The sequence below is a fragment of the Metopolophium dirhodum genome, chromosome 2 (genome assembly GCF_019925205.1).
Source record: "Metopolophium dirhodum isolate CAU chromosome 2, ASM1992520v1, whole genome shotgun sequence".
NCBI lineage: Eukaryota > Metazoa > Arthropoda > Insecta > Hemiptera > Aphididae > Metopolophium > Metopolophium dirhodum.
Window position 1 is genome coordinate 15,999,714 of NC_083561.1, and position 14,709 is coordinate 16,014,422.

The 14,709-nt window shown below is 26.9% G+C and overlaps 1 protein-coding gene across 1 annotated transcript; it reads left to right on the plus strand.

Annotated features, from left to right (window-relative positions):
* Window positions 1-13,796, plus strand: LOC132939250 (catalase). Its single transcript, XM_061006325.1, has 9 exons — window positions 1-279; window positions 10,922-11,093; window positions 11,161-11,302; window positions 11,729-11,879; window positions 11,939-12,118; window positions 12,207-12,551; window positions 12,628-12,860; window positions 13,204-13,336; window positions 13,416-13,796. Exons 1-9 carry the CDS (start codon window positions 220-222, stop codon window positions 13,512-13,514), a joined length of 1,515 nt encoding a protein of 504 aa, XP_060862308.1. The 5' UTR covers window positions 1-219; the 3' UTR covers window positions 13,515-13,796.
* The last annotated feature ends 913 nt before the right edge of the window (window positions 13,797-14,709 follow it).

Genomic DNA, 14,709 nt, shown 5'->3' on the forward strand with positions numbered 1-14,709 from the left:
ATGAAGTTGGGTATGCTTCGCATTTTGCCAGTAGTACGCCACTGCCAGTATTGTTGAGTGTAGACTGGTACAGTTTTACTAAGTAGTTGCCAGTGTGCGGTCTATGGCTGAAGGAGTTCGACGTGTGTCTCAGTAGCAATAAATTAATACTTTTCCGATAGAAGAAGTTAAACATCGCTAATACCTATAGTTATACATTTAATAAAAAAAAAAATAATAATGTCTAACAATAAAGAGCCGGCTGATAAACAACTCGAAGATTTTAAAAAATCTGTTGAGGTAATAAACTATTATACGACTTTATATGATATACTTTATACTGATATTTATTATTTAATTGTGTACCTATTTATATTAGTGAACTATACTTAGTACCTTAATTAATTATTTAAGTTCTTCACCACCATATCATTATACTTAGGAGCAAATATAAAATATAAATGCATTTGCCTTTTATTTTTCATGCCTAGAAGTATAGGTAAGTTTATAACATTTTTATATATGAGTTACCTATACGGCTATACAATTATAATATTATACCTATATACTTATAATTATCATAGATTAATCTCTGAATTTACTTATTAGTACTTAGGTACAAAATAATTTGTAAGGTCAATATGGAAAACGCACAAAATTGTTTACCTTATTTTCTTATTATAATGATTACATGTTTTAATATAAACCAACGAGATCTAAATGGTATAATATTCACTTTTCAATGGTCATCAATAACTTATTTCTACATTTTTTTTTATTATATTTTTTGCTTATTGTTTTTGTAAAATGTAATAGGTACCTAAATCATGATTAATTATTTTATTATTTTTGTGTTTCAAGATAGGTAGATAATTTCTGGGTATGATATAAATGTTTTCAATTTATTAAAAAAAAAAATGTCTTATATAAGTCATCTTTGATTTTTAAATAATATGAAATTTATAATTTATAACAACTACGTTTACATACACAATTAAAGTCGGCTTAAAAACTAAAGTGGTTTAATCATGCATCATGTAAACGCTTTACAGCGATCTTAATAACATAAACCGTTATAATTTTAAGGACGCTCGGATATGTAGTTTAACCAAATTAAAATAATTAAATTGATTTAATAAATAAAGTCGGCTGTATTTTTGTCACAGACTTCTATAATTGAATACTATATTAGAAGTCTGTGATTTTTGTACATGTAAACACTTATTATTGATAAGTTATAAGTATTAAATATGATAATGGAGCTGGAAGAAATATAAATTTCATGGAATAATGAATTTTATAATATACCACAGAAATTCGCTAGACTAAACCGGTGTGAAAAATAATGCACCGGGATGTTTGGACCATATCATTTACATGGTTCATTATCCCGGTGCGGGATAATGTAGGATAATTTTAAACCGGTTTAGTCTAGCGAATTTCTATGGTTTCATTTATATGGTTCATTATCCCGCACCGGGATAATGTGGGATAATTTTAAACCGGCTTACAGGGCTGTTCTTACAATGTCCGGTAAAGTGTCGGTTAACGCTAACCAACTGATAACAGATTTTATTACCGGCAGAATTCGGCCGGTTAAGTGTCGGTTAACTTTAACCGGACATTGTAAGAAGTAAGAACGGCCCTTAGTCTAGCAAATTTCTATATAGATTTAATATTAAAGACACACAATAATATGTAAACAAGTCAGGAAATTTAGGTCGACTCATAATAAAATCAGTTCAAATTAAGAACGGTTAAACTCGTATCATGTAAACGTAGTATCTATGATAAATAATGTATTAATATTATAACTTATCATTCGAGAAGATAGCAAAAATTAACAAATTATGCTAATTATAATTTACAACATATTGGCTGTAAGCTTGTAAACATGGTTGTAAAGTTGTGTATTTCAATAATTCACAATCATAGTATATTCACAACCATTATTCAAATTCTATATTTTATTTGTACATTTTTACCTTCTGTTAACACAAAAATATAGATTTTATAAACTAAAATTTAAATAAAATTTTTCAATTTTATATTTGTTGTATAAGTAGTATTAATACATGTTATATACATTAATCTATATAAAATTCATGTTAAATTATAAACTATCGAAATATACTTAAATACTTAATAATAATATATAAAATACAAATTAACAATTATATATTACATTATAATCATCTATCATAATGTCTTTACTCTAAGATACCTTATTATACTAAGAAAATTATAAAATTGTAATATATTTACATTAATAAAATTAATAATTACTAATTTTTAAATCATCATAACCTACGTCATTTTTTAAGCCAGTCATATTATTATATTATTAATTTTATCCTTAAATCATAGTTAGTTTAAAGCACGAATTAAGTATATCTTAATTCGTGGTTTAAAGTACATTAAAAGTTTAATATTTATGAATCTGCTGTTTCGGATTTTGATTTGTATACAATACAATTTTCATAAATATCATATTAACGATTTACAATTCGAAAAAAGTGGGTTTAATTTGTAAAAAATACGTTTATATCGCCATAGGAAAAAAGACACTCCTTATATTGAATCCCGGAAAAAAAATCGCCGACCCTAGGAAAAAAAATCCCCAGACTACAATATTACTCACAACCACACGCAACATGAACAAATATTTTTTAAACGTTAATTAGCATCTATAATTATCATTTATCACATTATTAATATTCAATTTCAAATACGTATATTATATTATATTATATTATTAAAAAAAGTATACATTATAAATAATATTTTGTTTTAAATATTATGTGTAATTCAACTTAATTAATTTAACAACTTCACAAATATAGCATATACAAATATTTCGAATGATCGATACGTCAAATAATAAAGTTAAAAACATAGTATACAAAATATAGGTAATAATAATAATAATTATCAAACAATAATTTATTAAATGTAGGCACGAGGCATATTACACATAATATATTATTATATTATAATATAATATACGTATTTGTAATATTATATATTAATAATGTGGTAAATGGTAATTATAGATAGGTACCTACTAATTTATTAACGTTTTAAAAATTATTTGTTCATGTTGCAAGTGGACTGTGTTTGTGAGTAATATTGTAGTCTGGGGATTTTTTTTCCGATTACCTCTTATATTGCATACAAAATCTAAGTAATTGAAAATATGGTTCTTAAGTATCTTTACAAATTCCAAAAATTAGATTTTGGATAAATTCATTATGAAATGAAAAACTGGGGGTGCAGCGTACTTAGTGAATCGCTAGAATTAGTATATAAATAAAAATCTGTTAGAAACTTTTAATATTTAGTTAAGACATTATAACCCCCCTCTAGATCCGCCCCTGGCCTTCTGATAACTTTTGAATATCCACCGACCACTAAATCCGACGATAACTTACTTTTAGATATTATATTATTTTATTTTGTGTTTTGTCCTTCCACCTCGCGGTGTTAAACAACAGATTTGTTAGACCGTTAACTAAAATATAAATGGTGCTGTACAATTTAGAACACAACAGGAAAATTAATTTGATGTTTTATAGGTTAACGTAAAAACAACACAACAATTTATAATGCATTATGATCGTCAACAGTAATTATTATAATAAATTGTTAATGATCCCTAATCAGTAGGTATTTGGTAGATAGCTACTAGCAATAAGCAATGTAGCATCGATAGTCGATACTACACCAACGAAGTAGCATACTACATTACCAGTGGCGTTCAAAGGGATTTTCAATGGGGGGGGGGGTTGGATAATTTCTAGGAACATATTATGTTGGGGAGGGGGGCTATCGGAGCTCAACAAAATGCCCCCTCTGTAAGTACACTAAGTATGTAATGTAATATGTTCATCATCTACATCACAAGTATCTGTGTTTGAGATATATAACTAGAAAAATACATAAATCAAATTAATTTTTATTTCCCTTGAAATACGAGACTTGACTGTACAAAATAGGTATGAAAATAAAAGTATGATGTCATTAATTACTAATTATCGTAATTAATAATTGTGTAACATGTTGCAACTTGCATTCTTGAATTGTTACGATGTTGTTGCGATATTTTGTCTGTATTTAGAAATTACTATTTTTCCTTGTTTACAAGAATCCTAAGAAAATTATTTTATTTCAAAATTTATGAAAACTAATCAATTTTTTCTACTAATTAAAATAAATTCTAACAACATCGTTCTGTAACCAAAAAAAAATTGACCATATTCAAATTTAAAATGCTATTAAAAAAATGTTATAGGTATATTATGTTAGCAAAATTAGTACTTATATTCAATTTTTAAATAGATCGTTTTCAGTACAACAGCAGTAAAATTGTATTGACAATGTTCACGAGGATGTTAGCGCACTATTTGTTTTGTCTCTGGCCCACGTGGGCCCACGTGGCAGCATATAGACAAAACGCATTAACGTAGAATAATTTTTTCTATGTTTTTAAGTAATCTTAGAGTAAAAGCATCCATTACAAAAAATATAGAGAATAACATTTTTGAGGGAATGACATCGATTTTATATTTTATTGTTATTTGACTTTGTATTCGACTTTCAAAATAAACAAAAAAATCGGGTAAGTGGATGTCGCTTTGCTGTACAGTAGGTTACAAATGACTCAATGTATAATGGATTGTATTAAATATGAATTCAATAATATAATATCATTGTATAAAAAAAACGATTCTGAGCGGAGACGGTTTATCAGTATGGATTTTTTAAATTATTATTATTTATTATAAACTATTATAATTATAGTCTTTAAGTTGAATTAATATTATAATATTATAATTATTTATTCGTTGCTACTCTGATATACACATGGTTAGAAATTAAAATCCCATTTTAAGCGGTTTTTCGTAATTTGTCAGTAGTTATTCCCGTGGCATTAAATAATTATTGAGAAAATCGAAAAATGACCTCTAAAAAGTACCATCTTTATCCAATTTGCTAAAAGATAAGGTATTATATTATGTTGAAATCGAAGCATTTCTTTTGATAAAAATTTCGTATACAGAATATAAAAAAAAAATAAAATATAAACACCATTGTAAAATCACTAGCTTCCTTGCTCCGCTCAGAATCTAAAATGTTGTAGGTACATTAAAATTATGTTTAAATTGTTTTGAGACAATATTTAGACAAATCGATGACATTCCCTCAAAAATATTTTTCTCTATCCTTTTTGTAATGGGTGATTTTACTCCCAAAATTGCTGATTACTTAAAAACATAGAAAAAATGATTCTGCGTAAATGCGTTTTGTTTATGTTGCGCACTTGCGCGTGGGCCAGAGAGAGAAAACAAATAGTGCACTAATATCCTCTTAATATAAATTATCAAGAAAAATATCAAATAGTTACCAGGGTTCAATTACCTACTTCAAAATATATAAAAACTTTTGTGGAGTATAAAAAAAACAAGTTTCAAGATGGATAATATATCAATATTCTTATTATTTTAAATTTTTCTTACGAGCTATGGCTTATGACTAGGTAGTAGGTACCTACTACAGTACTACCTAGGTAAAATTACATCAGTTACCGCTTTTAATTACTATTATAATGTTAACGTATAAGTGCCTGACAACTACTTGGTACATTACACCGTCAATAATAATTTATCATATTGTTACTTTATGCATTATGCTTAAAGTTACACTATTATTTAGTTTGGATACAATAAGTACCCAGGTACTTTTGACACTAGATAGATACCTACTAGTTTTTACCTTCGCAATAAAACTTTATAACAACCATAATATGAAGTATGCATGATGCTATTGATGCACAATGCACTTAGGTAATATTAAATATACACTCATACTAATGAGTTATAGTACCTATAGTTAAGTCCTTAAAAATTGAAAATTAAGTAATTTTAAAAAGCATCAGGAAAAACAATAAAAATGAAAATAGTCGTAATTTTTGAACAAAATTGATTTTATTTTTTGATGTAACTCACTGTTCACCCTGGACATTTTTACAAATATTTATTTTAGCATTTTCTATAAATGGTAATATTTTTGAAATATTTTGACTTTTTGAGCTAATTATAGTTTTGAGAAATTTTTAGAATTTTTTTTAATTATTCTCGTTAAAAACGTTTTTATTTAGCAAAAAGGCTTGAAAATTTTAGTTTTAAGTTACATACATTACGTTATATTCTTTTAATTTTACAAATGAGCAAAGGCTAATAACAATTTACATTGTTTAAATACATTATTATTTAGAATTGTTTCAATTATATACTCTTCTTATATTTTATCATTAATAATGATTATAGAACATGAATATTTAAATATTTCTACTCGCACTGTCCTGTTTTAAAACCAGACTAAATAAATGACTTAATGACCTTTTCTATGTTTGTTCAGTTTTTTACTGTTTGCATGTATTAATTCCCACGTTAAATGTTAATGTATAATGAATAGAACCTTAATATAATAAAATATATGACTGATAGTAACCTTGGAAACACCTATATTATATTTCTTTAAAACAAGTGATTGAAACTAAAAATTAAAAACTTGCTTCTCTTAATTGAAATATTACTATTAGTAAAATAATGTTAAGTGATAAAAATTCTGGTAAAAATAAATCAACTCCCTTTTTTTATAACCTAGTTATGTGTTATAGTTATTTTTAATTTTTTAAATAGTGATTTAATTTATTTTGAGTTATATTGATTGCCTGTGACTTGTGACTAATGAATAATGATATGTCAAAAATCAACCTTGATTCTTTTAAACTATCATTAGAGTAAAAGTATTTCTAGTAAATCAAGTTTAGAGGTAGATACATGACCTATAGCCTTAGGACTTATGGAGTTAGGACATGTGTCCCACGCCAATTTAATTTAATTTTTTCAAAATATTTAAAACTACAAGTTTTTATTGTGTAAAATAATACAAAAGGAATGTATTTGAATACCATTACAATTTTAATATCTTATAATATATTAAAACTTATAATTGGTACATTTAAACAAATTATATAATATAATTATTTAAGTACCTGAATAAATACCTACCATAGTATTATCGAAATTAAAAATAGATCTCAGAAAATTATAGCTTATAGCTGATTATAGTTTGGAATATTTAACTATAAAATGAATAGCTATTGTTGAATAGTAAATAATAAACTAAATATAAAGTAAACTTACACATAACTTACAGTAATTTAAATGTAATTTTTATTTTTTTATAATAATTGGTTTGTTATTGGTTTTAAAATATTTTTGTTTATAAGTTATAACGAAATAATAATTATTCAACACATAGTAGTAACTTAAGTAGAACCTCCTATCCAGCCATAATAGGTAAAAATAACTTATAATATCTATATTTTGTCCTAATATGGTAGTATACTAATATCAGTTATAAGTTATTACTACCTATATAGTATATAGGTGTGTTAGAATATACAAATATAATAATGGAAAAAAAGAGTTGTTGACAGTTCAGTTTTAAATTATTTATATATAGATTACCTATTTAGTTAATTGCATGTTAATTCATAATGTTATACGGTATGTATTATAAATTATAATTAATGCGAAATATAAATTTTAATGATAGAGAATAAGAGAATACATTTTAAATTGTTTTACTCAATGTAATAAACTATAGACAGCACTTCAATACTTCATGTACCTAATAGATTTTTGTTCGAGCTCTTTGCCTACAAAAAACAGTTAATACTTAAGACTTTAAGAGTGATCGTACTTCAAATATTGACACATGAAATAATTTTTTTAAATTTTTTTAAATTTTATTTATTGTTTTAAGATCTGAAATGTTTTTACAAAGCTTAAAATGTAAAAAATAATGATTTCTCCTTAAACTATTTTTGTTGTTTTTTTGTTATTCAAATAATATTAAGAGGACGCCTCACCCGCATATTATGTTGTCTCCATCTTACAAGTGAATAACATAGCAAAATGTACGCTCAGCAGAACACGCGTAGCTCCGTTAGTTTAAAAATTAGATTGAATTGACCTCTTATAAAATTTAAATGTAAGATTATTATCTAGACAATCTTATAGGCTTGTTATTATATTTTAATTGTAAAGCGAGTTATGGGTATTTTAAGATGTACAATCATCAAATTACAATTTTAAATTACTTGTTTTAAAATTAAAATAACTATAATAAAAGCCCATGGATAATAATCTTACCTTTAAATTTTATAAGAGGTCAATTCACTCTAATTTTTAAACTAATGGAGCTACGCGTGTTCTGCTGAGCGTACAATTTGCTACGTTACGCACTTGTAAGATGGAGACAACATAATACTTTACTTTAGTACAATTTTTTTAATATACATTTCAAGTTCAAATGTTAACACAATTGGATAAACAAATACTTACGATGTTGGCATTTTTTTTTCATTTTTTTTTTTTTTTAGTAGGTCTCTAGGCCACTGTCTTCTACATACATTACCAGGAAGTGAGGTGTAAGGAAGTTGTTTTATTAATGGGTTACTGTGAGAGGTTAAGTTGGTGTGAAATTTAAAGTAATATAATTTTGTTAACGATTGAGTGTAGGAATTTTAAGGTCTTTGTGAAGTACCAAGGAGAGGATATTATCATTCGTAGGCAGATGGATTGAAAAGTCTGAAGTGTTTTGGTATTGAATGGCTTTGCAGTGCCCCTTAACTGGATACCGTAATACCAAACTGGTCAAATTATTGATTTGTATATTATATAATAAGTTTATTGGATAGGGAAAGTTTGGATTTTAAGAGTGGTCTAAGGATGTGGAGTCTAGAGTTAATAGTTTTACATTTAAGTTTTATGTGTGGGCTCCAGGTTAAGGGTTTATCAAGAGTTAGACCAAGATATTTAACTTTGTTTACCTTTGGAATTGTTAGATTGTTTAACGTAACATATGTGGAGAATCTAGATTTCTTAGTGAGAAACTTACTTGGACAGATTTATTTTCGTTTATTTTGATTTTCCATCTGTTTGCCCACAAGCTGATCATATTTAAATGGTTTTGGATGTTGGCATTTAAAATATTATAATTCATAAGCATTTTAAACTTTTCCATTTTTATTATAAACTATACATATACGAAATAAAATTTAAAAAAGCGGGTAAGTGGATGTCGCTCTGCTGTACAGCAGATTACAAGTGAGTCAATGTACAATGGATTATATTAAACTTGAATTCAATGATATAATATCATTGTATAAGAAAAACGATTCTGAGCGGAGACGGTTTAAATTTTTATTATTTATTATATCATGTAAATTAAATTAATATTATAATATTTTAATTTTTTATTTGTTGCTACGGTAATAAACAAAGGGTTATAAATTAAAATCTCATTTTAAGTGGTTTTTCGTAATTTGTCAGTAGTTTTTCCCGTGGTATTAAATAACTATTGAGAAAATCGAAAAATGACCTCTCTAAAGTACCATCTTGATCCAATTTGCTAAAAGATAATGTACTATATGTTGAAATCAAAGCACTCCATCTGGTAGAAATTTTGTATACAGGACATAAAAAAAAATTAATTTTAAAACTAGGTATTTATACTATAAACGACAAACCTATTTATAGCGTTTTATGTAATCGGTATTGACCTATGGAATAATATAAATTATAATAACAATAGGTATCTCATTATAGGCATCACATACCAAAATGTATGTTCAGCAGTTCCAATTCTGTGTGGTCACTGGTTAGTTTAAATCATGAAGATTCGAATATTATAGTCTTCATGGCTTAAATATTAAAGTAAATATTCTTCTATTGGTAAAACAAATTGCGCTCTCTAGCTTAAATATAATAGCCGCTGTATATTGTTTCGTTGAATTTTTACTATATTTTAATTTTTAAGTACTCACTTAAATATAGTACTACGAGAATGTAAAATATTATATATATGAATATAAAACATTTCATAATTTTATTAAAAATAAAAATATTGTAAAAACCAATGAGAGAACACGGATGATATATTTAAATTTAGGTTTGATAATAGATCAATTCACTCTAATATATTTTAAGCTAACAACACAACAAACTGTTGGTTCCACAATTGCTTAACATTTTGGTATATTACGCGTTGGGAAGATGGAAACCACACGTCAACACATGAGGGTACAACGTCCTTTTAGTCTAGTAGTACATTTGATTGTATTAGTTATTTCTATTATACAATAAACTGCTATAAATTATAATTAATGGACTAATTAGTAATAATTATTATTTAATATTAACAATAAATAATATAATTTTTAATAAAAACGTTGTTTTTTTAACAACTTGAACTATGTAAAAAAATATTTTCAAAAATATTAATAATTCTTGAAATAATGAGTATTGCATGGTAAAGAATCACCTTGTATGATATACCTATCACCTACTTTCAGTGACTTATCATTTAATTTAGATTTATCACATATATTACGGTGACTTGCCCATTCAATGACAAAGTACTTAGGTAGGTACCATAGAATAATTATTGTCTACAATCGAAATCGAACCTACTATACAAGCATATAGCAGAGAGAGAGAGAGTCATAAGTTTTTTAATTTTAGAAACCTAAGACTTTATTACTTTAATCTTTATTTCATAATATTTAAGTATTGTGTTTTGTGCTTTATTTTTGTTATATTATGTCAACAAAATTATCAAACAATTTAATGAAGTCCTACCCCAACAATTGTAAAATGTTTGGTTAATATGAATACCTATTACCTATAGTATAATTGTTGAAGATTGCAGAAAAATAATTTGATTGATGATTTCTGTAAATAGATTGATTATTAACTATTTTGTTTTTTTTTTCAATTTGACTGAAAATTAAGTTGTATTATATACCTAATAAATGTTATTTTAATACTTTAAATAAAGTAGTAATGTTATCGGTTTTATAATGTTTCAGAATACTGGAGTTATCAGGACTGGGAATGGAGCGCCAGTTGATGATCTAACTAATTCAATTCAAGCTGGAGTAAATGGACCACTGTTGATACAAGATCATACTCTCTTAGATGAAATTTCACATTTTGACCGTGAACGTATTCCAGAACGAGTCGTACATGCAAAAGGAGGAGGTTAAATCTTAAAATAACTTTTTATAATATATTATTTCCATTTTCAAAAAATAAAATGTATTTATAGGTGCATTTGGTTACTTTGAAGTAACACACGATATTTCAAAATACTGTAAGGCTGATGTCTTTTCAAGCATTGGAAAACAGACTCCTGTTGCCGCAAGATTTTCAACTGTTGGTGGAGAAAGTGGATCAGCTGATACTGTCAGGTACCTACTTATATAGTATATAATATACAATATATGTAAGACTTCTTAGGTGGTTGGACAACAATATGTGCTAAATCGTGTACCTACAGTTATAAATACTTAGAACTTGCAAAATTAAGTATTTAAGTACCTATATAAATAGTATGCTTTTGAGTTTTGAACAATTTGATATTATTTAATATACAGCAATTTGAAATTGTTATGACATTCTTGTAAAACAACTATACTTATTACAATTTTAAATAATTTAATTTGTCGATAGGTTAGTTTTATACATTGGCTTATAAACGTTAGGCTAGTAAAAAATAGATAAATAATAATCTACTAAATCTATAATGATGTATGTTGTATGTATAAATGTATAATGTTATAATATTATGATGTAATAATATATTATAATGGTACATATTTTTATGATTCGTTTAGAGACCCAAGAGGTTTTGCTATAAAGTTTTATACTGAAAATGGAATTTGGGATTTAGTTGGTAACAACACACCAATATTCTTTGTAAGGGACCCAATTTTATTTCCAAGTTTTATTCATACCCAAAAGAGGAATCCAGTTACCCATTTAAAGGTTACACAATTTAATATATAATGTGATTAGTACCAGTGTTATATTAAATTTATTTTTAGGATGCAAATATGTTTTGGGACTTTTTGACTCTTCGTCCTGAGTCGTTACACCAGGTGATGATATTGTTCTCAGATCGTGGAATCCCAGACGGATATCGTCATATGAACGGTTACGGATCTCATACGTTTAAAATGGTCAATGCTTGTGATAAGGCAGTTTACGTTAAATTTCATTTCAAGGTATTAAAAATAATAGCTATTAATAAATATTTGGTATATTATCGAATAAATATATAATAATAAAACGTTTTGTATCAATTGTTTTTAGACTGATCAAGGTATTAAAAATTTAGATGTTAAAAGAGCTCGTGATCTTACTGCTGATGACCCAGATTATTCAAACCGTGATTTATTCAATGCTATTGCTAATGGCAACCACCCTACTTGGACCCTCTATATACAAGTGATGACATTTGAAGAAGCTGATGCTAATAAATTCAATCCTTTTGATATTACAAAAGTTTGGTCACACGCTGATTTTCCATTAATACCAGTTGGCAAACTAGTGTTGAATCGTAATCCCACTAACTATTTTGCTGATATCGAACAAATTGCTTTCAGCCCAGCGCACATGGTGCCTGGTATTGAACCTAGTCCTGATAAACTTCTTCAGGTGATTATATTATATTTTTTATTAATATTATTTTTTTGGAGTTATATTGTATAGCTGTTTTATTTTTGGATTTTAGGCACGCTTGTTTTCTTATAGTGATACACATCGTCATCGTTTAGGAGCTAACTATTTGCAGTTGCCTGTAAATTGTCCGTATCGTACAAAAGTCACCAACTATCAACGCGATGGACCTCAAGCTTATGATAATCAAGGGTCTGCACCAAACTATTATCCCAATAGTTTTTCTGGACCAGAACAGCAACCTCACTTTAGTATGTCGTCATTCAATGTTTCTGGTGCTGTTGCAAAGTAAGAAAATACTTATAAAACCGTAAAACCTGATATATAATTATATACAATGGCTTGGTGTGGCGCGGTCTGCACACTCAACTGTGGAAATGCTCTGAGTGTACGTATCAGCCAGTGTTACTAGCTCCCGGGTTTTGTAATCACCCGCAATTTTTAGCTACAAATCTTTGACACACATACAAATGTGTTTCAACCAACCGTTTCTCCCCCCTACAAACAAACAAAAACAGCTAAAGACTTTAGCTGCCAGGCTTAAGCTCAATAAAAAAAAAAATTATTTACATTTTTGTAAATATTTATATAATCGTATAATATGTATTTAATTAAACATTTTATTTTACAGGTATGACTCAAGTAATGATGATAACTATACCCAGGCAGGCTTACTTTATAGAAATGTTTTACCTAAAGATGAACAAACTAGATTGGTAGAAAATATAACAGACAACTTAAAACATGCTGCTGATTTTCTACAAGTACTTACTTTTTTTAATAGTTAAATTGGGCACACAAATTTCTTTTATTATAGTATTGTTTATTTTATGTTATTTTTAGGAAAAAGCAATTTATCATTTCACTCAAATTGACGATGGCTTAGGTAAACAACTAAGAGAAAATTTGAAGTTGGCCAAGTGTTCAAAAGCAAATCTCTAATAATTTTAATAAATCACATAGTTCTTTAAAAAAAATACAAATAAAATGAAAACCACTAAAATTATTTTTTTATCTTTAATTATTGTTTAAAGTTTTAGTTTTTATTAAACTGTATAAGGCAAACTTGTAATTACTACTTGGGTGACTTAAAAGTTGATTTATTATAATTTTAGAATCACATTTATATAATTCATATTATATTGAGACATTGAGTAGTTAAAACAAAAACAAATATATTAGGTATCAATTATTTTACATTACAATATATTGTGTTATGTCATACCTATTGCATTTTATTTTTTACTAAACTGATCAATATTTATTAAAAGTAGATAGGTAACATTAGACTTTCTTTTTCCATTAAAGCTGTTGAAAGCTGGTAATTCTTTTGTTCATTTAGACCAAATAAGCAGAAAAAATATATATACTCCTAGAAGTCCAATTTTAATTTTAAAATATTTGAATTTATTCACTTTTTGACTGTGTTTTGTAGGAAATTATTATTTTTTTTTGTAACACTAAAATAAAAGTGAATTATGAAAAAAAAATTAATTTGGTTAGTACTATACGAATAGAAAATACAACAAATCAAAAATCCACTTCTTACATAACCTTCTAGGTATAATAAGTAGTAATAATAAGAGATTAAGGAATTCAAGAATTTAAATGTTTTAAAAATTAAGATCGGGCTTTTGGATCTGTTTTCTTCTGCTTTTTGGGACTTTCATGTTGAAACTTTTCTGATCACAAAATATAGTCACGTGTAACTGTGTGTATGTATATTATGGATTCAATATTTTTGGTTGGTGGGTGGTCCTCCTACCACAAAATACTTGAGCCACCTAGCCCCCTAGGTGACTTGGTATACTGTAGAAATATCATACCAATAATTATACAAATGTACGCATATTTTGAACTTTTTAATTACAAATTTTTCGCTAAGTTTGAAATGCTGTTATAAACATCAAGGGGGGTGGGTGGGTACATTGTATACATTTTTGCTTCTCACCAAAAATATGTTCATCAAGCCACTGCTCTAAAGTATCAAAGTTATACCAAGCATGTCACTGAACTCCTCCTAAACGGCTGAACTAATTGTGAATGCCGAGTCTGACGACAAATATTTCCTCTCCATCCACGAAGACGTGTTTTATTGTTTTATGTACGTAACTTATATGTGAGTATAATACGCTCA

Excerpts from the sequence above, each read along its gene's own strand:
- LOC132939250 (XM_061006325.1), top strand. The coding sequence starts at position 220 with ATGTCTAACAATAAAGAGCCGGCTGATAAACAACTCGAAGATTTTAAA. Across the intron at positions 11,303-11,728 it reads GGATCAGCTGATACTGTCAG|AGACCCAAGAGGTTTTGCTA; the intron begins GTACCTACTTAT and ends TGATTCGTTTAG. Across the intron at positions 12,119-12,206 it reads ACGTTAAATTTCATTTCAAG|ACTGATCAAGGTATTAAAAA; the intron begins GTATTAAAAATA and ends AATTGTTTTTAG.